The sequence below is a fragment of the Mixophyes fleayi genome, chromosome 6 (assembly GCF_038048845.1).
Source record: "Mixophyes fleayi isolate aMixFle1 chromosome 6, aMixFle1.hap1, whole genome shotgun sequence".
In the NCBI taxonomy this organism is placed as follows: domain Eukaryota; kingdom Metazoa; phylum Chordata; class Amphibia; order Anura; family Limnodynastidae; genus Mixophyes; species Mixophyes fleayi.
The window spans coordinates 133581789-133607782 of NC_134407.1; the positions used below are offsets into that span (position 1 = coordinate 133581789).

Below are 25994 nucleotides of genomic sequence, written 5' to 3' on the forward strand. Positions count from 1 at the left end.
CTCGTTAGGCCACCAGCCTACCGGGAAACTTCACGATAAGGCCTATGCCCAATCTGCCCCTGGCACCCAATCAGATTCTAGCTGTCATTTTGTAGAATGTACTAAATAAATGATAACTAGAATCTGAATGGTTGCTGCAGGCAACATCTCCACTTTTTCAAACCCGCAGTTTATTAAATATACCCCCTGGACTTTGCATTTCTATCCTACTCTCCCTGCAAAAAAAAAAGCTCAAAGTCCATCAAATTGTGAGATCTTCTGTGTACATTTCTCTTTACTTCATTCTACAGGTTTTCTTGGATGTGTGCTTTGGATCATTATAATGCTGGAAGGTGAACTTCCTCTTCATAATCAGCTTTCTGACAGAGGCCAGTAGATTTCATGCCAATGCAAAGAAACTAACTTGACAACTGATTTTTGTGAGATATTTGGGTTTGGTGTGATGGCAGATCTTTTTGCTATTAGGCGAAATATTGGACAGACATACCCTCATTTATTCCCCGACCAATTGTAGCCTTTACCTCTTGTTAGTTTGTGAGCACAGAAAATCTCTAATTACAAAGGTGAGATGTGGAAAATTGCTGGAGAATTACCAGATCTTTTGTCACAACTTGTAGATATTCATTCTTAATTTGTCCAGAGGCACTTTCTGATGCATCTCAGACTGCCATCATTACGTATTTCAATTAATGACGCGTCCTCAGTGGGACAGAGCTTCGATGGGCTTGAAACGATACTGATGCAATAAATGGGTTTTTCAACTAGCAATAGTCTTCCGTTTAGAAGTTTGGGAAATATACTGATTTTTTTCTACAAGTATTGCAGGATGCTCCAAAATCGATGGTATGATCTCATTGTTCTTTTGTTGCAGTAAAACTTTTATTTACAGAATCGTACACAGTTTCTTCTGTCTTTTGACATGTATACATCTGCTGATGGTATTATCTGAGAGTGGACTTTTTTAACTTCTAAGTTTGCTTTACTGCCAAACATTGTTTTTACTATGACACTGCAAGCAGGGAGAATAATTGTCTCTGCTTCTGTATGAGTTTTCACAGTTTTAGCAAGTAATTCTGCTACTAAGTAGCTGAACGCTTGAGCTTTATTAGACACTTTGGGCCTGAGTCATTAAGGAACATATCTGCTGATTTTGTGTGTATCGTCCGCAAAATCACTCTGCGCATGCTCTGAAACTAACAATACGCAACAGAACGCAGCCGCGTGCAAGTCATCTTCGAGCACAAGCGTCACTTACTACTGCCTATGATTTCGGGGGAGGGAATCGGTTGGTGAATGGGGAAATGCGCGTAGGCAATGTACAGTAAGAGCGTTCCGGTGCAGCCACGTCCAAGTCAGACTCGGGCGCACACAGAAGTATGCTGATTTTCTGCCCTATCTGTGCTACAGCTAGATGTCTAGTCTAAGTCCTGAGTCCTAGTTATGTCAGTATTGTCGGAAGCTATAACATTTGTTTGTAATCCGGAGCAACTGTAGAAATGTCTGTTATGTACAGTAGACATTAAGTAGACCCTAATAAATGGTTTTCAAGAATTTTCTTTTTAAAATTCAATGTATAAGCATAAATGACTATAATATTGATATTAATTGAATATGTATATATTTTTTCTGTTCGTTCTTTTGACATTTTGCATCCCACATAGTATTGTATATATCCTGCAGTGTCTGATCTAGTAGAATAGAGCAGAGCTACACCCGCAGTCATCACCACATGTATCTTGAGATCCGTTCTTTGTTCCTTTGGGAATATGCAGAGCTGAGTTACGATCAGTTTAAAACAAATACATGCTGCAATCAGTATGTCTGCTTTAATGCCTCAGGTCCATTCACTTTAGAAAATATGACTCTGTTGTTTCTGTTCATTTAAAAGTCTGTTAAAGTATGATCAAGGCTTGTTAGTAGGATGACCATGTTTCATAGTGAAATGTCTCTTTAACTTGCTGGGTACCATGGCTTTATTAGTCATTTTCCCACCACAATTAACATATTCTGGCATAGGATTAAATTCATGACTACACCAAGTAAATCCCAGACCTAAACACATGTCCAAATTGAGACAACTTTACTATCTAATCCCAACAGTGGGAAGTGTTCTTTCTTTTTACACTCATATTTCCAAATTTTGTCTTCCTTTTCACCCTCATCACAATCTTTACTTCATAATTCTTGCACTTGATCACAAATGTATCCATATTAAATTAAATTAAAGGACAAGCTACTGTTTAAAACGTCTGTGGTTATAGTAAGATGAGACAGCGACTTGTTACATCCCCCTGGGAAGTCAGCATGAGAATGAAGAAAACCCATCTTCTGTAGTAGTTAACTATACAACAATTAAAGACAAATTAAAATGATGAAGCTATGCCATCTATGCCATGCTATCTTGGGCACTGTCAGTGTCACACCATGGTTGAAAAACACTGGACTAGGCCCAAGTCCTTTCCATTGATGTGTTCCTGATACATTCACATTACCCTAAGCAAGGTCCACACCAGTGCCAAATGTGCCCTCTTTGCCTCTGATAACCTCAGCTGCTCACACAATGTTCTGCACATTTACTCGATATTCAGAGGCGGAAATAATGAGCTGTGGGCCCCAGTACAGGCAAGCAGAGAGAAGGGAACCAGGGCCCACAGCTCTCTAGTTCCCCGTGCAGCCGTCCCCATTATCTCCATGGGCCCTGGTGCACCACACCTATTTCTCCAATGATAGTTCGCCACTGTCGGTATTCATGTCCCAGATTTAAGTGTGGGATTTCCGTGTTTGTGGTGTGGGAGGGGAATTCCCAATGCAAATGGCATAATTAAATTGCAGTGTCATTCGGCAGACACTAGCTTTTCATGTACATCATTCCACATTGATTCATTAAGGAAAGTTAAGCAAAAAATTAAGTAAGCTTCTTACTCAAGTCTTCTGGATAAAACCATGTTGCAATGCAAGGGGTGTAAATCAGTTTATTATTTTACACATAAGGAAAATACTGCTAACTAATGCTGTTATTTCATGTAGCACACAAATACTTAATGGCTTATTTGTACACTGAAATTTAAAGTTGATCTTGGACATGCCCTACCCCAACTATAAATCTGCCATCACATTTTAAGTTTACCTCCCCCTCTAATGCAACATGGTTTTGCCTTACTTGCTTACTTTTGCTTAACTTTCCTTAATGAATTAGGTCCTACATTTCTAATATCTGCACATTATGCATGTAATGTAGAAACCAGTGTGTGGTAGATTTGAATCCTACTCTAGTATAAAAAAACTACATTGTACATTGACCCTCCATGTCTTGTAGGATTGCAACTATTACTTAAATGCATTCATCTTTTGGTCAATGTCTTGTGCTTTGCCCTCCTGACCTCCTTCCCCCAAGCTGACCAGTTGTTTCTTCTTGACCCATAATCTCTTTCAATGCCTGCCTACTTACACAGAACCCCTCCTCCAAATGCACCAGATGTGCCCTCCTGATCAGTAAGTCCACCCCTAAACATGGAGTCCATCCACTTCACATGGAGTAACTCATCATCCATGCATATTCACCTACATTACTGGACTGAAGTTACTAAATTACTGAATAATGGCAATGTTTGCTAAGCTGAACCTTACACTGTATATTTGTCTCTCAACATGAATGTTCCGGAGTATAATAGAGTCTTATCCCTCTCTTCAGGTGGCTGTTTGATAGACTGACTTGTACATACTACGCCTTTTGTGGAGTCCTGTTCGGTCTTTGCAGCTTGACTAATCTCACAGTATTGAGCTCTGTCTGTTGTATGAAAGTGTGTTATCCATCTTATGGTGAGTTCTATTACATTGCCTCTATACCAAGTCTATGCAGTTCTGTGTCAACTCTCTTTAAAAGACAAATGGTGAAAAAAGTTCATTCCTGGGATATCTTAAAGGTCATTAGTATGTAGGGCTCAGGTAATGGGGTGCAAATAAAAATTCAGAATATCAGGGGGACTGAGAACTGTTTGAAGGGCGAGGAAGCAATTACCCTTAGGCTGAGATATTTCATTATACAGTCATTGTATATAGCTCTTGGACCTCTTACAAATCTGCGTATGCCTGATTTTTGTGTGTTAAATATGCATTTCGGCACTACTCATGTGCACCAAAAATGCGTATGCATACATAGACTTGAATGCAGACGAATATACACTTTTTAGGAAACATATGTCTTGTGGGTGCTGAGAGCTAGTGCAATGAGACACAATGATGACAATCAGCAGCACCAACTAGCAGCTTCTAATTGCCTGAATGCGCATTGACCCCTCTAGCTTAATTCATTAGTGTGGCTGTTATATTATATGAAATCACAGCCCCCTATTCTCATCACTTAACTGATATTTCCATTTGGTCAATGGCAGAAAAGAAGAGTTCAATTTTATAGACTGATTATGCATTTTCCCCTCTAGTTTAATTTATTAGTGTGACTGCTTTATAATACGAAGTTGTGGCCATGGATTTGCATTACTTAATTTATATTTACATCTGGAATGTGGCAGGAAGATAGATTCCATTTAAATTTTAATGGGGAAAACAACAGATGTTTGTATTTAATTCTTTACACTGTCTTGTGTAAGTATATACACTTCTTACTCCTGATGTAAACCTGGCACATATTCTAGTGTTGTACATCTGGCAGTACCTTGAGATGCGTTGGACTGAAATTGTGCACATGAATGCGCTCTTTCAGGTATGCATCTTTTCCTGCTCATGTTTTGGGGAGTAAATGCGTCCCCTCTCTACAGGAGTCCCTTAATATTCCGTCTACATGGTAATTCCTGCACTCAGATAAGCAGTATGTTTGAAACAGGCTGCTTAAAAAACAACAAGTACTAAATGTATATGGTACAACAAAATAAAAAATACGTGATGTGTGGTATAACAACAAAAAGAATCTACCTATTGCAGCATAAAAGTTATGGTGAAAAGAATATATTCTATATCTATATTCTATAAGTCTGACAAATATGTATGTTTAATGAGCTGGATATGACCACATATAGCTTTTTATGAGAGATATATAGAGGCCCCAGTTTGTTATTTTGTGCTGCAATGAGCTTCCTGTCATCCTACTTCCAGTTTTCCATCTCTATGAGCTCCGTGGTTTCAACCTCCCCTCAACACATCTAAAAAAAATATGGTGTTACTACTAATGAAATACTATCATTATTTTTATGCTTGCAGGCATCCAAAAATATAGGACCAGTCCTGGCTCTATGTGACCTCTCCATATAATCTCCTATGCTCTTCCATACCCCATATCCCTGTAGCCTCATGGTCCTCCAACCATAGCCATAGGATGATCCACATACAGCCACTGCTGCTGATCTCCAGGAGTAACTTGCTCTAGTACTGCGATTGCTTTCTCAGGGCTCTAGGTACTTGTACTTCCTGCTGAACTTTGATTGGCTGGAGAAAGATGATGTGAAACCAATCATAGTACTAATAGCATAGAAAGAGTAGTACTGTAGTATGTTTCATATAGCAACTTTCCACAACACTTTATGACTCTAGATGATTTGGGATTTCATGTTATCAGGATCTGTGTACCATGCTACAGCTATTGTGGATTTCAGGTGCACCTTCACTTTACAATGGATAGCAATTTTCCACATGATCTCAGAAAGAAAATAATCATAGTTCTAACTTTCCTGCAAGTGGAAACAATCATTCTACTGATGGCTTTACATTCTCTCCCCTGATGGCTTTTGTACTGCCAATTTATTTAGTACTGTGGCCTTTACAGGCAGGATTGTATAGATGTCATGTGTTATATGTTATATAGAGAATATATTTTTACCATGTAATAATCTAGACATGAAGCTTCTGTATTTGTCCACGAGTTATGTTATGTAAACTGAAATATATTCTTCTCTGGTAGGAAATAAGTTTTCTTCATCCCATTCCCGCATCTTACTGCTTTGTGTCTGGGCCTATGCCTTTGTGTTTGCTACGGCCCCACTGGCCGACTGGGGAAGTTATGGACCGGAGCCATATGGTACAGCCTGTTGTATAGACTGGAAAGCCTCCAGCCAAGAGCACACAGCCATTGCCTATATCGTCTCTCTGTTCGTCTTCTGCTATCTCATTCCCTGCACGTTAATAATGATCTCCTACACCCTCATACTCCTGACCGTGAAGGGGGCAAGAAAAGCGGTGCAGCAACACCTGTCTCCGCAGAACAAAGGAAGCAGCATCCACAGTCTCATTATAAAGGTGTGTTTTGCTGTGGCCTACTTTTATTTATTTATTTATAAGGCATCACAGTTTCCATAGCGCCAGATACAGTAAGCAAGTGACAAATAGATAAGGTAATACACACAAGGACTAGGTACATTAAACAATACAAGTTTACAATGTTTTAAACAAAAATTGGATGTCCAACATTTGCTGTTTTTTGTTTTTTTACTCCCCTCCCCAAAAAACACCAGCACAACTTACCTAGCAGAAAAGTAGTTTCCATCCATGGAGCAGTAGAGTAGAAAGTAGATGACGACAACAGATAAGTTAAGAAGAGCGTCTACTACAAGTAAGGTAGAGAGGCTGGTGGTGGAAAGAAGGCTATTACTAGTGGAGTGGATAGCAATAAATGAGAAGAGAGACTAATACTAGTACAGATGAGGGCTATCATTGCGGGCAGTGGCTGGCAGTGAGAAAAGGTCTCTACTAGAAAGAAGTAGGGCTAGTTGTAAGGAAGAGGGCTTGTGATGAGGAAGAGTGCTGGTGTTGAGGAGAAGGGCTACCACTAGTAAGGTAGAAGGACTGTGAGTGAGGAGACAGGCTACCACAAGTGAGGTGGAGGGAAGTCAGTGAGGAGAGGGGCAACTACTAGTAGGGCGTCTAGTGAGGAGGAAGACTGGTGAGGAGAGAGACTGCTATTGGTAAGGAGGAGGAATGGAGTTGAAGGGAAGTGCTGGTGGTGAGGAGAGGGGCTACTACTTAGGACAAGAGCTGGTGGTAAGGAGAGGGACTATGAAAGAGGACAAGAGCTTGTTTTGGTAATAAGGAGTGTTGTTGGTAAGAGAGAGTGCTGATGGTGAGGAGAGGGGCTAGGTGGAAGGTGAGCAGTGAGAAGACAGGCTATTGCTAATAAAGAGGAGTGATGGCTATAAGAAAAGGATACTACTAGTAAGGATGAGGGGCTAGCTTTGAGGAGATGATAATAATGAAGATAAATGCTGGGAGAGGGACTGCCTCTAGTACTAGTAAGAAGGAGACTGACAATGAAGAGTTCACAAGTACTTCTAATAAGGAGGAAAGTTGGTAGTGAGGAGGAACTTGTCGTGAGTACAAGATCTCCTAATAGTAAGGAGCAGGGCTGGCCATAAGGAGAGAGGATGCTACTAGTAAAGAAGAGGGCAGGGGGTGAGGAGCAGGCCTGCATGTGATGTGATTGGCTACTGTTAGTCATTTGGATGGCTGGTGGTGAGGAGAGTGGGTACTACTAGTAATGAGAAAACCTGGCTGTGATTGGGGTGACACTACTAGTAAGAAGTGAGGATGGCAATGAAGACAGTGAAGCAGATGGTTGTCCTTCAAACTAGTTCAGTGAGGATGCTGAGGAGAGGAACTGCTACTAGTAAAGAAGAGTGCTGGTGGTAAAGAGGTCACTACTACATGAAAATGCCACTACCAGTATGGAAGTAAGCTGGTGGTGAGGAGTTAGGAGGGAGAAGACTGTGCTTTGGAGATGGACTGGTGGTGAAAAGAGGGAATGCTACTAGTGAGGAGGATGACTGGTGGTGAAGAAAAGGGCTACCACTACTATGGAATATAGCTTGTGATGGGATGTAGTCAATCTGTCAATGCTGAACCTGTCGACATTTAGACTGTTGACACCAAAATGTCCACAGTCAGAAATGTTGACGGATTCAGTGTGTCTACATTGTTAAAATGGTGACACTGTGACTGTTAACAGGTAGTGAAGTCGACAGTCACAATGCCCACATTCAAAGGGCAATGTCACTGCTTATATACTCACCAATATCCAGGTTCTTCATCTGTAATCCATGTTTGTTCATAAAATAAAATATTTTCCTGGGACCTGGCAGCTTGCAACCTAATAAAAAGTCATGTCTGTAAAATAAAATTATATCCAGTGATCTGGATATAATTGACACCTGAAAAACCATCCATGTCCATAAAAAACAAACAAACAAACATATTCTCGGTCCTGCAGCTTTGAGTAAAAAAGAAATAATCCAGAGAAATGGTTCTTGGCAAAATAAATTTTTTTAGGGAGTGCTGCAAACTAGCTCTCGAAATGAGGTGCTCTCACCGCGTAATGACTTAATTAGGGGCTTTAACACAACCTTAGCCCTAGGTCGTAGGAAAGCAAATGTTAACTGAACCTGTCCACATTTCTGACTGCCATCATTTTGGTGTCAACAGTCTGACTGTCAACAAGTTCTTTGCTGACAGATCGTACCTAACCACTTGTGATTAGGTTAGGATGCACAAAGAGGCATCCTAATGCTCCTAATATGGAGGTGGGCTGACAGTAGGGATAGGGGTTATTACTAGTATGGACAGGGGAGGGATGGGACATTTTGGCCCAGGGGGGCAAGACTCCGTTCAGCAGCCTATGTTAAAGGAAAAAAAATGCAGGTGGCCCAGTGACCCAGGCCAAGGTAGCCCACTATGAGACTGGCCTGGGGACACATACCACCCTGCCCTCCAGCCCAGCCTGCCCCTGAGTATGGAGGACGTAAGATGGTGTAGAAGTTCTCATTCTAGTGAGTAGCAAGGTTGCTGCTAGTGCAGAGAGGGTGATCTGAGGACAAGGACTGCTATTAGTAAGGAAGATGGCTAGTGGATAAAAGAAAGGCTATTGCTACTAATGAGGAGAGATTGATGGCACTGAAGAGAGGAATTGATGATAATGAGAGATGATTGCAGTGAGGAGAGGGACTAGTGGCCATGAGAGATGCTTATGGTAAGGAAAAGAATAGCCTTTTGCCTTCTTGGGACCATGGACATTGCAGTAAGAGGAAGTGGTGCCAACAACAGACAGACAGAAATGCCCCAACTAGGCACTTATATCAATAATGTACTTTCAATACAAATATGAAAAATATATAATTACATTCTTTATTGACAATATACAGCAAATCAATCAGGGATAGTGGGTAAGCACAACAAAAGTGAAGCACACTTGTTTAAACTAGAGATGCTCACTGACCCCCATGAACTGGTTTTGGTTTTGAATCTGGATTAGCTTCGTGTTTTGGTTTTGGTTTTAGTTTTGGTAAAACAACCCTCGTGTGTTTTGGTTTTGGTTTAGGATTTTTTAGAAAAAATCCTAAAATATACTAAAATCACTTAATTTTGCTCTTTTTTGTTCCTACATTATTATTAACCTCAATAACACTAATTTCAAGTCATTTGCAGTCAATTTAGACCACCTCACAGGTCACAATATTATTTTCATACACTTTCGGACAAATCCTGCAGCGACCTGGCTGGATGCTAAGCAACAGAAGAATGACACAAACACACGTCAGTTCATAGCACATCTAGGAAACATTGGCACACAGCAGTGGCAGAAAAGAAAAAAGGGGGTTCGCTACCCCTCCCACCCCTCGCTATGTTGGATCTTAAAAAGGAATTCAAAACTCACGAGATCCAAGATCCAACGACGTCACAATGACGTTTTGCCACATCTTCAATTCCGAAGGCGTGCGACAGTAGCTCGGCTCGGTACTCGGATCCCCTAAGTTTGGATGTGTTCGGTTCTCGAGGAACCAAGCCTGAGCATCTCTAGTATAAACAGGCCTGCATGTTCAGTGCACCCTGAGATCCTCACATTGGAGGAAGTGTCCTGCATACGTTAACTGTCTGCCATTTTCAACCTAGAAAAAAGTGTGAACAGATGGAGATTTTGAATATTTGTGTATACAGGGTCTGTGGTCCAGTCAGTTTCAAATATGAGAACTACTTGTCATGTCTTTTAGAATCTACAAAACATTTCCATTCTCACAGGCTTGTCTTTGGGCACTAATATGTTGTGTATACTGAGAAGAAAGAAAATGTTAAGGCTTGTAAGTCTATGGGCCTGATTCATTGAGGAATGTAAATAGCAATACATTGTATATAATGCCCACAATTACTTTGTACATGTCCAGATCCTGACCATACACCACAGAACGCAGCATCTTCAAATCCACTTTCGACTGCAATAGACACCTACGACGGCTTGTGATTTCAGGAGCAGAATGGGGCAGGGAAGGGGCGGATGCAAGTAAGCAATGTACAGTAAAAGCTTTCCCCTGTAGTCGTGTTCAATTCAAACTCTGGCCCACACAGAAGTACAACGTTTTTCAGACGTAAGGTTTGCACCTGCTCTGGGTCTGCCTAAATCACGGATGATAGTGATGGCCAAACACAGCACCTCGTCATTTAATGGGAGATTTGACTATTTACCTTCCTCCTTGCACACCTACACACACTCCTCCTGTTATACAACATTATATAAGACCCACAGAGGGAGATTACTATGGTGCCATTTCGTCAAACAGCTATTGTTCTACCAAAGAGGTATGTGCATTATTTTATATTTTACAAGCACTGGATACTTGTGCAACTGTTTGAAATTGTCTCAGATTTTAAAATAATTTTCATACATTTTGAACATAGTAATGTTACACATTACCAATGTTAGTCTGTTTTAAAATGTTATATGAGTGTTGTATAGTTCCTACACGCTAGCAAAAATTTGCATTGCACATGTGTGCTTTAAAAGCTTTTTAAAGTCTTTCCTGTGTCATCTAATATGTATGCCTATGTAGTACCATACATTTGTAAGAGGTTTTTTTTTATTTTAAGTTAATGAAATTGTCATGTTTTTTAAATTTCATGTTATACTTGTTTTTATATTTTTTGGAATATTTTACAGAAATTTGAGGATGAGCCTTAATAGATCACTGCTAGTTGTAAGTAAGTCTATAATGTTTAATGTACAAGGAGACTACAATATTTACAAAGCATTACGTATTTGTTTTTTTCCATCCATTGTTCTCCATACAGCCAGGCATGGGCATGGTGAAAGCCTAGAATGTGGAGGACGACAGGCATTGTCCACTACGAAACCAGTAACTGGTACACCATCGCCAGCCCAGGGAGCTTGTCTTCAGGCCACATATCAACCTCTTTGGGATGTCTGATGCTGACATGATCTATCGCTATCAACTACCACCTCATGTCCTTATGACCGATAACCAAACTCTTGGCGGTTTTGCACTTCTGTGCATCTGGATCTTTGCCACAGTGGGTCTAGTGCCAGGAATGTAACAAGCCACCATCAATCATGTGCTGAAGGTTGTGCTAAAGACTTTCTTGTGGCGCTTCCGGCACTTCATCCATCTGCCACTCAATGAGAAGTCCCTTGCACCCATAAATCCACCACAGCCGGCTCTCCGCATGTTATAGGGGCAGTAGATGGTACACAAGAAGCCCTCGTCCCATCAGGTGGAAATGCTTCTATTTATTCAATTAGAAAGCATTTCCACTCAATCAATGTCCAGGCTATATTTGATGTATCTCTCCAGATTTGATGCCTGGTTGCTAGTCGGAGGCGGAGCATCCACGATTGCCTTCAGGCAATCAGGCATGCGGTGCAGATTGCAACAGGCAGTGCAAGGCCACATGGAGACTGGTGGCTATTAGGTACTATTTTCTACTATTTTCTATCACATCATTATTTCCAAGTAACCTTTTGTTGTCCTAAAGACATTGGTATATGCTGTAGTTTTAAATGGTAGGTCTACCACCTTTGGAGAGTATTAACTCTTTGTATTATGGTGTACTTGTAGAATCAATTGTCAAATATTTTAGCACTACAATAGCACCCTATCATGTTAAAAGATCTCCCTAATTGTTTGAATGTTTAGTTACTCATTACTTATATTTATTTTTGTTTCTTTCTTGTTACTCTTTATTGGTAACAATGCATACCCTTTTAAACCTATATAGCTTTTAAATCCATACCTTGCGCAAGAATTTGCATACAATTTGGCGCATACATCCACCAGATCAGTTATAGAGTGGACATTTCTCCTTTTATAGGCCAGATTCCGCTGCCTTGACAGATCCGGTGGCGCTCTTATGTTTCGCACCCAATATTGTATGCAAAATAATTGTTCTGTGTATGGTATTCCATAACATCGCAATTAGGAATGGGGTTCCATGGGTGGAAGAGGCTGAGGTTGTTGGCCAGGAGGTGGATAGCATTAATCCTAGTCCTCCAGATTCCGAAGACTATTCCGTCTATGAAGAATATATGTTTCATCATACTTTACATGTAAGTACCTTTTGGGCTTTGCTACAACTGTAATGCTTATTGTAGATTGACAAAATGTGTATTAGTGCAAACAAACAATATAAAGTTAAAAACAAACCCACACATGCAAATCTAAATACCAAAGTTGGCTATTTTTTATGGCCCAGCTTGACCCCTGGGCCGACATTAGGAGTTGTGTTTCTTTTGACCCGACTACTGGTTACCCGTGGTGTGGATTGCAACAGTGGGAAAGAAGCAGAGTGCAGTAGGGCTGCAAAGGGTAGAAGGGCAACGGAGGATGGAGGGGAAGCAGAGGGCAGTGGGGCTGGAGATGGTAGTGGGGTTACGGGAGGAATAATAAGGGTAATCTTGGGAAGGATACTGATGGTAAAGTTGTGGAAGATAAGGAGGGTAGAGTTGGGGAGGATAAGGAGGGTAAAGTTGGAGAGGATAATAAGGAAAAACTGAAAGGCTGACAGTACACCAAGAGATGTCTAATAAATCATACACATTTCTTAGAGTTATTTAGAAGCTTTCAACTCTGAACTCTTAAATCACAAAATGGCAGGGCTGAATGATTGCCTCTCCAGCAAGTCAGACACTTTAGATATGATAAAGAAGGGATCCGCACCTGACGTGCCTACACCCATATGTGGCCTGAGAACCAATCAGTGATGAGAATGTTGAAAAGTCTCCTTCATTTGCAGACATGAGTGCAGCAGCGTTCTCCCGTGCCGATCTACGGGTGCTTACTACAACAGTGGTCTGCAGCTTTGTTAGTAAATATGACTGTATGAGAGAGAGCGGTTCTTGAAGTTTGTAGAATGGCAGGACTTTAGAAAAACTAAGAGGTCAGGGATATGATGGTGCGGGATCAATGGAAGGAAAGTGAAAGGTGCTGCTGCAGTTATCTCAGAAGTACCCAAAGGCTGTGTGCACCCATTGCTGCTCCCATGTTTTAAACCTGGCCATCATGGCAGCTTCTCAAGTTCCCATGGTGAGGAATATTTTGGTGTTGTTGACAGAATACATACATTTTTTGACGCCAGAATGCTCTTGATGCTGCTATTACAAGTGAGTACTGTGACGCAAGAAGGAAAAGGTTAAAGTCTTTGTTCAGGACCCATTGGATAGAACAACATCATACACTGGAGACATTTCCAACAATAGTTAAATGTTTTAAGAAATCTTTTTAAGAAATTGCTGATTTGGGATTACAGTTAGTCACACCTTGTCTCCCACATACCTGTGGTCGGTAGACCAATAGAAATAACTTGTCAGGTGAAACTCCTGAAATTTATTATAGGTGTGTCATTACGATACCCTATCTTGGTTACTTAATTGCAGAGCTTGACTTGTGTTTCTCAGATCACCAAACAAAAGCTATGACGGCACTGACAATAATGCCATCCGTACTGGTTACAGACATTGAGAATCACAGCCGAATAACTTCACTGAAATGTATGAGGATAATCTTCCTTCACCTAGAACATTTCATGCTGAGCTATTGTTATGGAAACATCACTGGAAGGCTCAGGATACAGCATTTCTCTCCTATACTCCTTCTGAAGCTCTGTGCCATGTTAGTAAGCTGGTATATCCTACACCACCATCCTGCTGAGGATATTATGTGTCCTTCTGGTCACTACCTGTGAGGCTGAGCATAGTTTTACTTCACTAAAGCTTCTAAAAACTGATCTGCACAGCACTATGGGGCAGAGTCATCTGAATGGATTGGCCTTACTTCACATATATAATAAAACCCCTCTTGCTGTGGATGATGTAATAGCAGAGTGTATTGGACTCCATAAGCGTAGAATAGAATTAAACTTTATTGACAACAAAGTATTAAATTAAATGGTTGATCACTAGGGGGCATATTCAATTGTCAGCGTTAACGCTGCAAAACGAGCGATCAAAAAATATTACCGTTTATGCTGTAATATTGCGCGCGAAAACCGTTAATACGGTAGTTTACTCGCGGAATTTCAGCTCGCAGCTCAGGGAGCTGCGAGCTGAAATTCCGCGAGTAATTACCGTATTAACAGTAAGATTTTTCGAGCGCTCGTTTTGCAGCGTTAACGCTGACAATTGAATACGCCCCTAGAAGTTTAGTTGACAGAAAATGTTTTTAAAGTTGTTTAAAATACACTGTTATTTTCAATCTTGTTTTTAGTTAATGTTACACTATGGGGCATATTCAATTGTTAGCGAGACGGGTGAAAATCCCGCGCTCGAAAAAAAAAAACCCGCGCTCGTTTTTTCCTGTTCGAGCACTCGTTTTAAAAAAAACAAAACGCTCAATTCAATTGTTAACATTGCATCCACCCCCTCGCGCTCGCGTCCTAGCGAGTTTGAAATGAGGAGTAGTTAAGGCAGTCATTTTAGTATAAAAGAAATAAAAGAAAATTAATGCAATCAAGAAGGGCCCCAGCACTGCAAAGGAGATTGGGCCCCTACACTGCAATCAAGAAGGGCCCTAGCACTGCACAAGAGAATGGGCCCCTACACTGCAATCAAGAAGGGCCCCAGCACTGCAAGCAACAATGCCCCCCCCCCGGACAGCAGATTTACATTTTTTGCTATTTACAAACATTTCGTGAACACTGGCCAAGCATGGACATTTGTAAGGTACAAATATTTGTGGGACAGTTGGCAAGCCGGGCATTTCTTCGAAGGTACAAATATTTGTTGGGACTTTGCGTAAATGAGTGTGTGTAAGTAAAGCATCAGAAAACTGAGGATTTCGTCCATGGTGAGTATTTTTTTTTTTTTGTTTTTAATAAAAATCTATGGTGTACATGAGGGTGTTTGCTGTATTTCTTGGGGTTTTATTATTTTAAATAAAGATTTGTGGTTGGAATGAGGGTGTTGTGCTTTTATTTAACATTTACCTTTGTGGAACTACAGATCACAGCCAGCCGTGGGTGTAAGAGCATGTTGGCACTTGTGGTTCTTAAGTGCAAACATGCCCTGGGTGCCATGGGTACGCTGCTGCTTGTAGTTAGACAAGTAGCAGCATGCCCACACTATTTAGGCCAACATGGCTGGCTGGGACATGTAGTTCCACAAGTCAAAAAAAAAAAAATTCATACAAAATCCCAATTTATTACCCTACTACCCACAGCCCAGGGGTAGTAGGAAGAGCCCTAGTGCTATCGGCACTGGGCTGGGTGTCCCTAGGGGGGTGGCCCGCATACATTTTTCAGCGGACCACACTCCCTAGGGAATCCAGGCCAGCGCTGAACAGTCTGTGGGGTGTTTAGTCATTATGGCCGTGGGACCCAAACTGCGTTTCCTTCCCCCTGCTATAGTGCCTATCACCCCAGCAGGTTTGCCTAGTGCTGGTTCAATTAAAATAGGGAGAACCCTACGCAAAATTTTTCCAAGATTTTAACACACACAGAAATAGCCTGCCAGCACTAGGGTTAAGACTAAATAGAGTGGGGAGCAATTGATTTTTGTTTTAAAAAATAAATAAATAACATGCTACTTTTCACCATTTTTTGAGAGCTGACTGAGGTCAGGCACAACCACCCGTCCCCCCCTCCCCCTTAAAAAAAAATAATAAAAGTTTAAATACATGCACCACTAATGGATTTTTTTAAAGGGGGAACTTTCAAAAAATTATTAATTATTACACTTTTATTTTTTTTAAAAAATAGTACTTTTCAGTTTTTAGGTTATTTTTATGAACTTTTACACCTATTTTTTCAGTTTAATGTATATTTTTCTTAACTTAATAAAAAATGTTTTTCTTTGAGCAGACCAAGGAGGTGCGAGATGAAACAGCAGATTTGCCTGTTTCACCCACAGCGTTAAAAAACAATTGAATAGCTTTTTCCGCTGAGGGTTCGCATCCAGCCTATACTTTAACATTGACAAACGGTTGGAGCACGATAAGACCGCTTCGGTAAAAAAAAAAAAAAAAAAAAAAGAATAGAATTGCGGGAGAAGTTTCCGCGCTCGAAAATAAGGAAAAAAAACAAAAAAAATTACTTAACGCGCTCGAACTTCTAAACTCGCTAACAATTAAATATGCCCCTATGTGAATAAAAAATATTTTGTGACTCACATGTACTTGTTATTTACAGTAATAAAAAATGACTACACAAATAAGTGTATGTTTAAGACTTACTGTGGCACTTTTTTCTCTTTTGCTTTGTTCCGACTTCAACCATTTGGAAACCCGCACTTAAAAATCTTGCATTTGCCCCTGAGTACACCCATTGAGAAATATAGTACAGTCAAGGCTGCTATCATGGACTGAGTCTCACCATAGAGACATCAGAAATGGTGTCTAAGAAGTTTGTTATGTATTGGCTGCATAAACGTGATGTTTTATACTACCCCATTGTACAAGTTGCCCTTGCTATTTCAGGGAAGTCCCGTATATTGAACGTACGAGTATACCCATACCTGCCAGCATTAGTCCTAATAGGCAGAGACTGGCTGGATTTTTCTGTCTTATGCTCACAGACTACCCAGACTACTTACCTTTCTCCCTAACCACTTCCTGCCCAGAGTGCAGGCCTCTGAAACAGAGATAGAGGAAAGGGGAACATTGTTTGGTTCTCACAAGAGATCTTAAGGTGAATAACAATCTATATGGTAATGCTTATACTGCTATTAATGCTGATGATGATGTTGATATTAATGCCAATACTTATTGATGTGAATGTTGGTACTAATATTAATGTTACCTTATCTTATATCAGTGATGTGTTTTGGCTAAGAGTGAGGATTCTGCTATGCTTAAAGCTTTTGAAAACATTGCAATTGTAAACAGAAGAGCAGTGTCTGCTGTTGCTAAGCTCAGATACTCTTGCTTTAGTCTCCAAAATTATATTCTTTATCATAGGGATACGTTAAACAAATGGGGTAGGAATTCCAACTACTGGTGTTCCCCACTACCCTACTGGACTCCCAGTTGTCAGGAATCATTTGACACATTTTTTTAAGTGACAATTTGACCTAAAGACAGATGCTTTTGGAGATGGGTCTTGGAGTAGTTCTGAATCAAGACTTCAAGGGGGTGGAGCACCATGACTTGTATCAAAGTCATAAGCTTTATCCTTTGGAGTCTAAGTATTCTGCAATGGAAAAAGAATGCCTTGCTGTAAAATGGGCATTCCAGGCTATCGGGTATCGAGTGCATTGTGTGGTAGTCACCAACCATACTCCACTGAGGTGTTTACACACTATGCAGGAAGCCAATCACCATTGACCAGGTAGTATCTGACTCTTCAGCCTTACTCTTTCCAGATGAATCATAAACTAGGATACATGCATCTTAATGCAACCTTTTTGTCATGTGCAGGGCTTCTGCCTTGGTTGGTGTGGAACTATAAGGCATGACAGCCTAGTAATTTGGTCTATCAAGAGAAGAGCGTGTTCATGTAAAGTGCTGCTAGGCTTGAGCATCCAGACTCTTATTTCCACCTAAGTTACTTGTTGCTGAATTCTACCCTTATTTTGTACCCATTTGCTGGCACATGCTCCTGTGTGTTTCTTACACTTTTGGCAATTAAGGCACAAGTTTAGAACTTCCATGTTTCGTCATCACTAACGTGACAATGTCTGCTACAAGACAAATCAAGAGTTCAGCCACATCTTGTGTGTGATATACACATACTCCAACTGGCATCTTGTAAAGGATGAAAAAAGCCCACCCTATATTTGTGGGGACATGCGAGATCGGTTCTTAGAAGGCAAGAAAAGACTTTTTACGAGGATACGAGGCAGCACCGTGGCTTTGTGGTTAGCACTTCTGCCTCACAGCACTGGGGTCATGAGTTCAATCCCTGACCATGGCCTTATCTGTGCGGAGTTTGTATGTTCTCCCCGTGTTTGCGTGGGGTACTCTTGGGTGCTCCGGTTTCCTCCCACACTCCAAAAACATACTGGTAGGTTATTTGGTCTCTAGTCTCTGTCTGTCTGTGTGTGTGTGTGTGTGTGTGTGTGTGTGTGTGTGTGTGTGTGTGTGTGTGTGTGTGTGTGATTGTGTTAGGGAATTTAGACTGTAAGCTCCAAAGATGGCAGGGACTGATGAGAATGAGTTCTCTGTACAGCATTGCGGAATAAATGGCGCTATATATAAATAAATGATGATGATGATGATACTCATGTGTCCTAAATTGGCCTGGGTTTTCCTATTTGTGAGTATCATTCTACTGTTCCAGGCTGATCTTTAAAGGTCTTGGGCTGTAGTGAGATCTTCTATTTTCACTATGTTGTGACAAAAAAAGGAGTACGGTCAGATGGATCAAGAGTAGTGAAAGTGAAGGATAGAGAGCTGCAGTTTCCAGCATAATTACATAGAACATAGTACGGGTTATATATAAAAGGTGCAAAGTGTGCCTCCCTTTAAAATTGGCAGGAAGACTATTGGATGAGACAAACAGAATATCTTGTCTTCTGTTTCTGTCTAACACAAAATAAAATTGATTAGTTTATGTTATTTTAATGAGACGCCACGTGAAGGATCTGAACTGGAAATTGCTTTTTATAACAGTGTGGCCTGCTGTCCAGATCTCATTACATTTATAGCAGTTCAGCAAAGATAATTAGAACAAATAAAACTTTCCCCTTTTTCATGTCTTTCTCTTTCAGAAGTTAATTTAATTTGATTTAAGGAGCTATTATTGTGTCTATATTGTATGAATGTGTGCGGTATAATTTGATTTTCTGATTACATTTAAAACATGTAACAATTTATATCAACTTTAAATTTGTCTTTAACTTTACTGTAATTACGGTAACTTATTCCAAGCAATGAAAAACCGTAGGGCCTGATGCAGAGTTGGACTCAAATTGGAAATAATTTATAAAGTCACGCATAAAAATATCAAGTTTGCACCCAAATGCTGTGCCGTATGCATCTCAAGCACTGCGTCAACATCATATGCCCCAATTCCTACCAAATGCAAAAATATCAAATTTAATTGTAATGTAATGTCCTAAGCATAAATGTTTGCTGAAAATCATTTTGCTAGCGAGCAATGCATTTATTATTCGATGTAATAAGTACACATATAAATTTACATACCTGTACAGAACTCAATTTTTCCCACAAACACCAACAAAGCCACACAATCACACGTCAGTTCAATCCAGTGAAGGAAGTGGCATCAGCTGGAAGTGTTAATCCGCAAATATCCAATCGGAAGTGGCTAGTGAAGCCGGACGTCATCATCAGTAGGTGCAAAAGAAACGTCACCTGACAAGTGTATATGTATTATGTGCTGGTCTGCCTCACCTATACTTGGCCTACTTCAGACCGCCCTTCCGTCCCCGTTCCGCCTCTCCAGTCTTAAGGAAGTGCAAGTGTCAGTTCACATGTATGCGCTCTCTTTGTGGGCATGCACAGTGCAAAATTTTGGTAATGTACACTACGCTAACTTGCATATGTTAAACTCCACATCAGACCCATAATGTTTCTGTATTGTATAAAATTAAATGCATGGTTTTATTAGTAAAATAAAGCTATCATTTTGATAAGATTTATTTTTTCATATCGTCCTCCTTGCACAAAACTTTTTTACAGTCTGATGATACCACTAATTGAACCATGAAAATACCTGGCAGAAAACACCTATATAAATTTGGGGCCTCTGTGATTTATTTTTGCAAATATTAATTTTACAACAGTAATACATTTAAAGGGTCTCAAAAATCACAGAAGTTCCAATTTTATATGCCATCTTGTGAAATTCCACAATGTACATGTAAAAGTTCTTATACCATGTTGTCATCAACACAACAAATATAATCTTACACAACAAAAAGGTGAAAATCCTGGTGCTTAACTATGTTATGTTCTAAAAAACTGTTTAGGAGTTCTCTCTTAAAGTCCATATGCGTTCCAACAACGGTGAATATAGTGTAGACAGTAGTTGCAAAAATCACATGTATTACAGTAATGTACTTCATATTAATAAATAAGATGCATTAAAACAAGTTGGTGGGAGACATTGGAGTGTAACAGTGGACTAACCAACACAATGTGGAGAAGCATTTGGACACCTGAGAATTTTCCAGGGAAGTTCATCTCATAAGGCGCTTGGGGGTTTTTTTTTTTTTTGTTTTTTTTTTACAACTGAGTTTGGTAAGGGACTACACACATTCCAGGCAATTTGAATAGCTCTGCTTATGCTGAAGAATAATAGATATTTCACCTTTGTAGGTACAGGGATTACTTGTAAGTGTGATTTCACTTTGGAATGGTGGTCACTGGTCATATGGACTCCACATGTGGTATTAATCTTTATTTTCAGCACTGGAAAACACAGAGTAATTTGAGGAAGAATACTTACTGTGCATTGCAGTCATGCGCATTATGGTTATTTGCTTGTAGAGTACAGTTTGTTGTCTGAATATCTGTTCATGTTGAATGATTTTAGATGTTTCACACTTGTATTCTCATAAATTGTTTAAGTACATTTATATTCGAGAGCAATGGTCATTGGTTCTATGGGATGCACATGTCATTTATTTTTGCTTGTTTTGAGCGTTGAAAACTACAGAGGAATTGAAGGTAGAACATTCATCTTGGGTTGCATCGGCACGCATCTTATTTAATATGTAGCCCAGCTTCGGTGCATGCACAAAATGTTGTTAGGTCCTTATGTTGTGTTGTGCGGATGCACACTGTGTTGTTCCAATCTCTGATTTTTGTATATGTGATGACATTTGGTATTTTGACACCTATTTAAGTACATGTAGGTTCTGCTACTGGATCCTGGCTGTACCTATTATACTGTTGGATTTACATCTGCTATACTTGTTTGCAGATTCCCCCAACTTTTCACACTTTACACTTAATTTGTTTAACGTTTGCTACTATCCAACTTGCTTTTGCATTCTAGAGAATTTCTGGGACTACTGGCATTATACGTAATACTGGTAGGCCTTTTTACTTTAAAGTAACAGTGATTGCTAGAGGCACAGACCGTGTTTGTCCTAGGCTCCCAGGTTTTTGCAAGACATGATGCAGACTACAAGATACAGACTTCACGAAGCAGGCTACACGAAGCAGGCTACACGATGCAGGCTACATGATGCAGGCTACACGAAGCAGGCTATACGATGCAGGCTACACGAAGCAGGCTACATGATGCACGCTACATGATGCAGGCTACACGAAGCAGGCTACACGAAGTAGGCTACACGAAGCAGGCTATACGATGCAGGCTACACGATGCAGGCTACATGAAGCAGGCTACATGATGCAGGCTACACGAAGCAGGCTACACGAAGCAGGCTACATGATGCAGGCTATTATTATTATTATCATTTATTTGTTGGGCGCCACAAGGTTTCCGCAGCGCCGTACATAGTACAAACAGTAGACCATACAGAGTTAAACAGTACAGAACGATAAACACAAAGTACCAATGCTTCAGTACCTCCGAGACAGACATATGGAGTAAGGACAGAGCAGAAGAACAGGTATGGAGACACAAGGGAAGAGAGGCCCTGCTCATACGAGCTTACATCCTAAGGGAGGGTGGACAAATCAGGCATGAGAGGGAGCTGGTGATGCCAGGGGAGAGAAAAAGGGGCCAGGGGAGAGAGGGAATAGCGAGCAGAGTAGATGAGGGGTTAAGTGGTTGGTTGATAGGCTTTGAGGAACAGGTGAGTTTTAAGTGCTTGTGTGAAGGATCACAGATTGTGAGCGAGACGGATGGAGCGAGGGAGGTCATTCCAGTGCAGGGGGGCAGCTCGGGAGAAGTCTTGGATTCTAGAGTGGGAAGTGGTAATTAGAGTGGAGGAGAGGCGACGGTCATTAGCAGAGCGCAGGGATCGGGCAGGAGTGTGAATGGTGAGGAGGTTAGAGATATAGGGAGCAGTAGACTGGGAGAGAGCTTTGTAAGTAGTGGTAAGGAGTTTGAAGAGGATTCTGTAGGGGATGGGGAGCTAGTGTAAGGCATGGCAGAGAGGGGAGGCAGAGGAGGAGCGGCGTGAGAGAAAGATGAGTCTAGCAGCCGCATTGAGTACAGAGCGGAGGGGTCGAGATGAGAGAAGGGGAGGCCAGTGAAGAGAAGGTTGCAGTAGGCAAGGCGGGAGATTATGAGTGCGTGGATGATGATTATGGTGGCGTCTTGTGAGAGGAAGGGTCGGATGCGGGCGATGTTGCGCAGTTGGAAGCAACAGGCTTGGGCAAGGGATTGGACATGGGGGGCAAAAGAGAGAGAGGAGTCGAGGGTGACACTCAGGCAGCGGAGTTGGGTGATAGAGGAGATGGTGGTGTTATTAACAATGATAGAGAGGTTGTGGTGGGAGGGGAGTCTCGGGGGAGGAAAGACAATGACACAATGCAGACTGCATGTTGCAGGCTACACGATACAGGCTACACAAAGCAGGCTACACGATGCAGGCTACATGATGCAGACTATCATTTAGATCCATTTAAGTGCTTTTCAATCTGAAACACGGTCAATCTTTATTGCTAAGGAGAAGCAGGTGAGTTTAAATGCTGTATTACAACCATAAATCAGCAGAAAATAAAATAACAGTGATTTTCAAATGATCTTATTGGTGAATTATTTGTAATGTTAGCAATAAGCAAATCTTATATAATCAGCCTGATCAGGCTTTAAGTGGCTTCCTGCAGTTACTTTTTTAGCCTTTCATATATCTTCCAAAGTGAAAATCATTCCACCTTACATCTTAAAACAAAAAACATGTCTTGATATTTTGTATATTTTAAAAATGTAACTAGTGTCAGCCAAGGCTAAAATAGCACTTAATAAAGTAAACCAAAGTCAGACAGGGGCTGGGTTGGGTGTGTGGAAGATGACTCTTCTTTTACATATAAGTGTTAGCACTGACAGATGAATGGGGCAGTCTCCTTCACTGGCATTGTGGGACCGATACACTCATTAACGAGGTTCTTTATTCGGACTGTGTATTTTATTTAATGTATCCATAAGCTCATATAATGCAATCCTATATATTGATGCCTATTATTGTGTTTATATAATTATCTTTAATACATCTACGATGTTGTACATGAAATAAATGAGACATTTTGTTAGATAAAATTTATGTTTTTTTATACATAAGTATCTCAATACTTCTTGTGCTTTCTTTTCATCCTTTCTTTTCCTGTTTAATTTATATCAGAGGGCTAGGCACCCCCTCTATAAGGAAGTAGCCTATGCAGGTCCTATTAGAGTTAATTATTCTTAATTTTGTATTTATTATTTGAGCGCTGGTTTTTATTCAAATATATTTTTTCCTATTTTAGTTTGTCAGTATGCCTGCCAGGTGCATGGTGGAGGCGGCCATAAAAAAATAAATCTTTGTAGTCTGACCTGACTGGAAGCTGTATTATTAAGCTTACTCTATTGTGCTGTTCCTCATTTCCTTATATACTGAAAGCACAGAAATGTGTATAATAAATGAATAATGTGCCACATTTAGTCAACAATGGTATAAAATCAACACATGCACGAAACTTGGCAGAGAACTACTGAAATCCATCCAGATTGTAATTGTTTATGCTGACAATGCAGTTGTCTTTTTACTGTGATTGCTATGTGTGTGTGGTCATTGATCCGCTCCACTTACATGGCCCAATGAGATCTGCAACATTCAGCTTGAACACATAGGGCCTGATTCATTAAGGATCTTAACTTAAGAAACTTCTTATTTCAGTCTCCTGGACAAAACCACGTTACAATGCAAGGGGTGCAAATTAGTATTCTGTTTTGCACATAAGTTAAATACTGACTGTTTTTTCATGTAGTACACAAATATTAACTTTAAATTTCAGTGTACAAATAAGCTATCAAGTATTTGTGTGCTACATGAAAAAACAGCCAGTATTTAACTTATGTGCAAAACAGAATACTAATTTGCACCCCTTGCATTGTAACATGGTTTTTTGTCCAGGAGACTTAAATAAGAAATTTCTTAAGTTAAGGTTCTTAATGAATCAGGCCCCTAATCCAGATGTTTGGCAATTAGCTTAAAGTAAGGCATGGGAGATACAAAGTATTTGTGTGCTACATCAAAAACAGCCAGTATTTAACTCATGTGCAAAATAATAAACACGCTTGCACCCCTCTCATTTTAACATGGTTTGTCCAGGAGCAAACTTACTCCTTTTTTTTGCCTGGGGACCCAAAGTAATAAGCTATAGATACACATATGGATACTTATCACCATGTCCTGTTAAATTATAACTGTATAATGGGAAAAGTTGCATAGTTTCACCCTGAACATATTTACACATTTGAATATAAAATTATTATTGTAACATGTGGATCAAAAAGAGGGTGATGTAAAAAATTTGTATAGTTTTAAATGCAACGTATTAGCCCCATATTTATAGCATTGCTTAAGTGATATTTTAGAAAACTCTAGCACAAATAAGAACCTGCCAGTGGATACTTTTCTGTACAATATGTTATAATAATATTCCTTTGTCTATTTTCAGCTCAGTGTCGCAGTCTGTATTGGGTTTCTCTTGGCATGGACACCATATGCTGTTGTTGCAATGTGGGCAGCATTGGGTGACGCTAGACATGTGCCTCCGATGGCATTCGCCCTTGCAGCTGTGTTTGCCAAATCATCTACTCTCTACAACCCCTTGGTGTATCTGCTGCTGAAACCTAACTTCCTGAATGTTGTAACCAAAGACTTGTCTGCGTTTCAGACTGTGTGGACGGTGATACGTGGAATCTGCAGAACCCCTGTAAAGAGATCCCAGTGTATACACAAAGATGTTAGGAGTTCAACAAAACTTGCAAGTCCCTTTATAGAGAACCATGGCACATGCCAGAGCTGTGTGGATGCTTTCGAGTGCTTTAGTAAATATCCACGATGCTGCAATTTAGAGCAAATGGATGTCAAACAACCGGTAGGCCTGGCTTTGGTCAAGACTCAAACTGGTAATGTTACATCACCAACCTCTGTGCATCTTGTGGTATATTCCTCTACATCTAGATCCACGATGGAAACTATTGAGGTCACAGCAGGGACACTGCCTCCAGACTGTATGAAAGACTTTCTTTGATTCACTGTCCCCCACCTTGTCATATATTCAGTGCATTTCTGAGCTTCCAAGATCATGCCTATTAGACTGGGGTTAAGTCACTAAAATTTCAGTAGGATATGTTCTGAAGAGGAAGCCAGGAACATCCAACTGGTCTCTACGTGAGTTCTGTGGAGCTCATATATCCAAAACAGAGTCTCTCCCTCTGCACTCTATTTGTGGTGGGTATCTTCTTTAAAGCAGACAATCCCTTTGATGATTAATGGTGATAAGCATCAGCACCTCCCCTGTACAGTTGATGACAACCTGGGATTCTGTCACGCTATTTCCTGTGCTTTGCAACACAATAAGCTATGTATAATTGTGTGAAAGTGGAACATTACTACATTGGCTATGGAGAATCTTATGATATCACAATTATAATAAATCCAATATAACATTGCCTTTGAGGCTGTCAATGTTGCACTTAATTTAAAGAGTTCTGCAAAATCCCTACCTAAACTATAGTGAGTTAATTGAAAAGTGAAAAAATAAACATGAACCTTTGAACTTTCCACTCACACTTTTAGGTAAATTTAGCTTTTATGAGGTTTAAGGACATTTGTTCATTTGCTGTAGCTCTCTTGAAGAGAATCTGTCATGAATGACATTGTATTACTTTACTGTGTAGGTCCTTGTGCACCG

The 25994-nt window shown here is 40.3% G+C and overlaps 1 protein-coding gene across 1 annotated transcript in view; it reads left to right on the top strand.

The window, feature by feature from the left end:
* The window catches only part of LOC142094384 (opsin-5-like), a 98126-nt gene extending 72374 nt beyond the window's left edge, over positions 1 to 25752 (top strand). The window contains exons 4-6 of the mRNA XM_075176467.1: positions 3692 to 3819; positions 5912 to 6246; positions 24753 to 25752. Of these exons, the coding sequence (XP_075032568.1) occupies positions 3692 to 3819; positions 5912 to 6246; positions 24753 to 25331 (1042 nt within the window). The 3' untranslated portion in view covers positions 25332 to 25752. The remainder of the gene's footprint in view (positions 1 to 3691; positions 3820 to 5911; positions 6247 to 24752) is intronic.
* Positions 25753 to 25994: the final 242 nt, after the last annotated feature.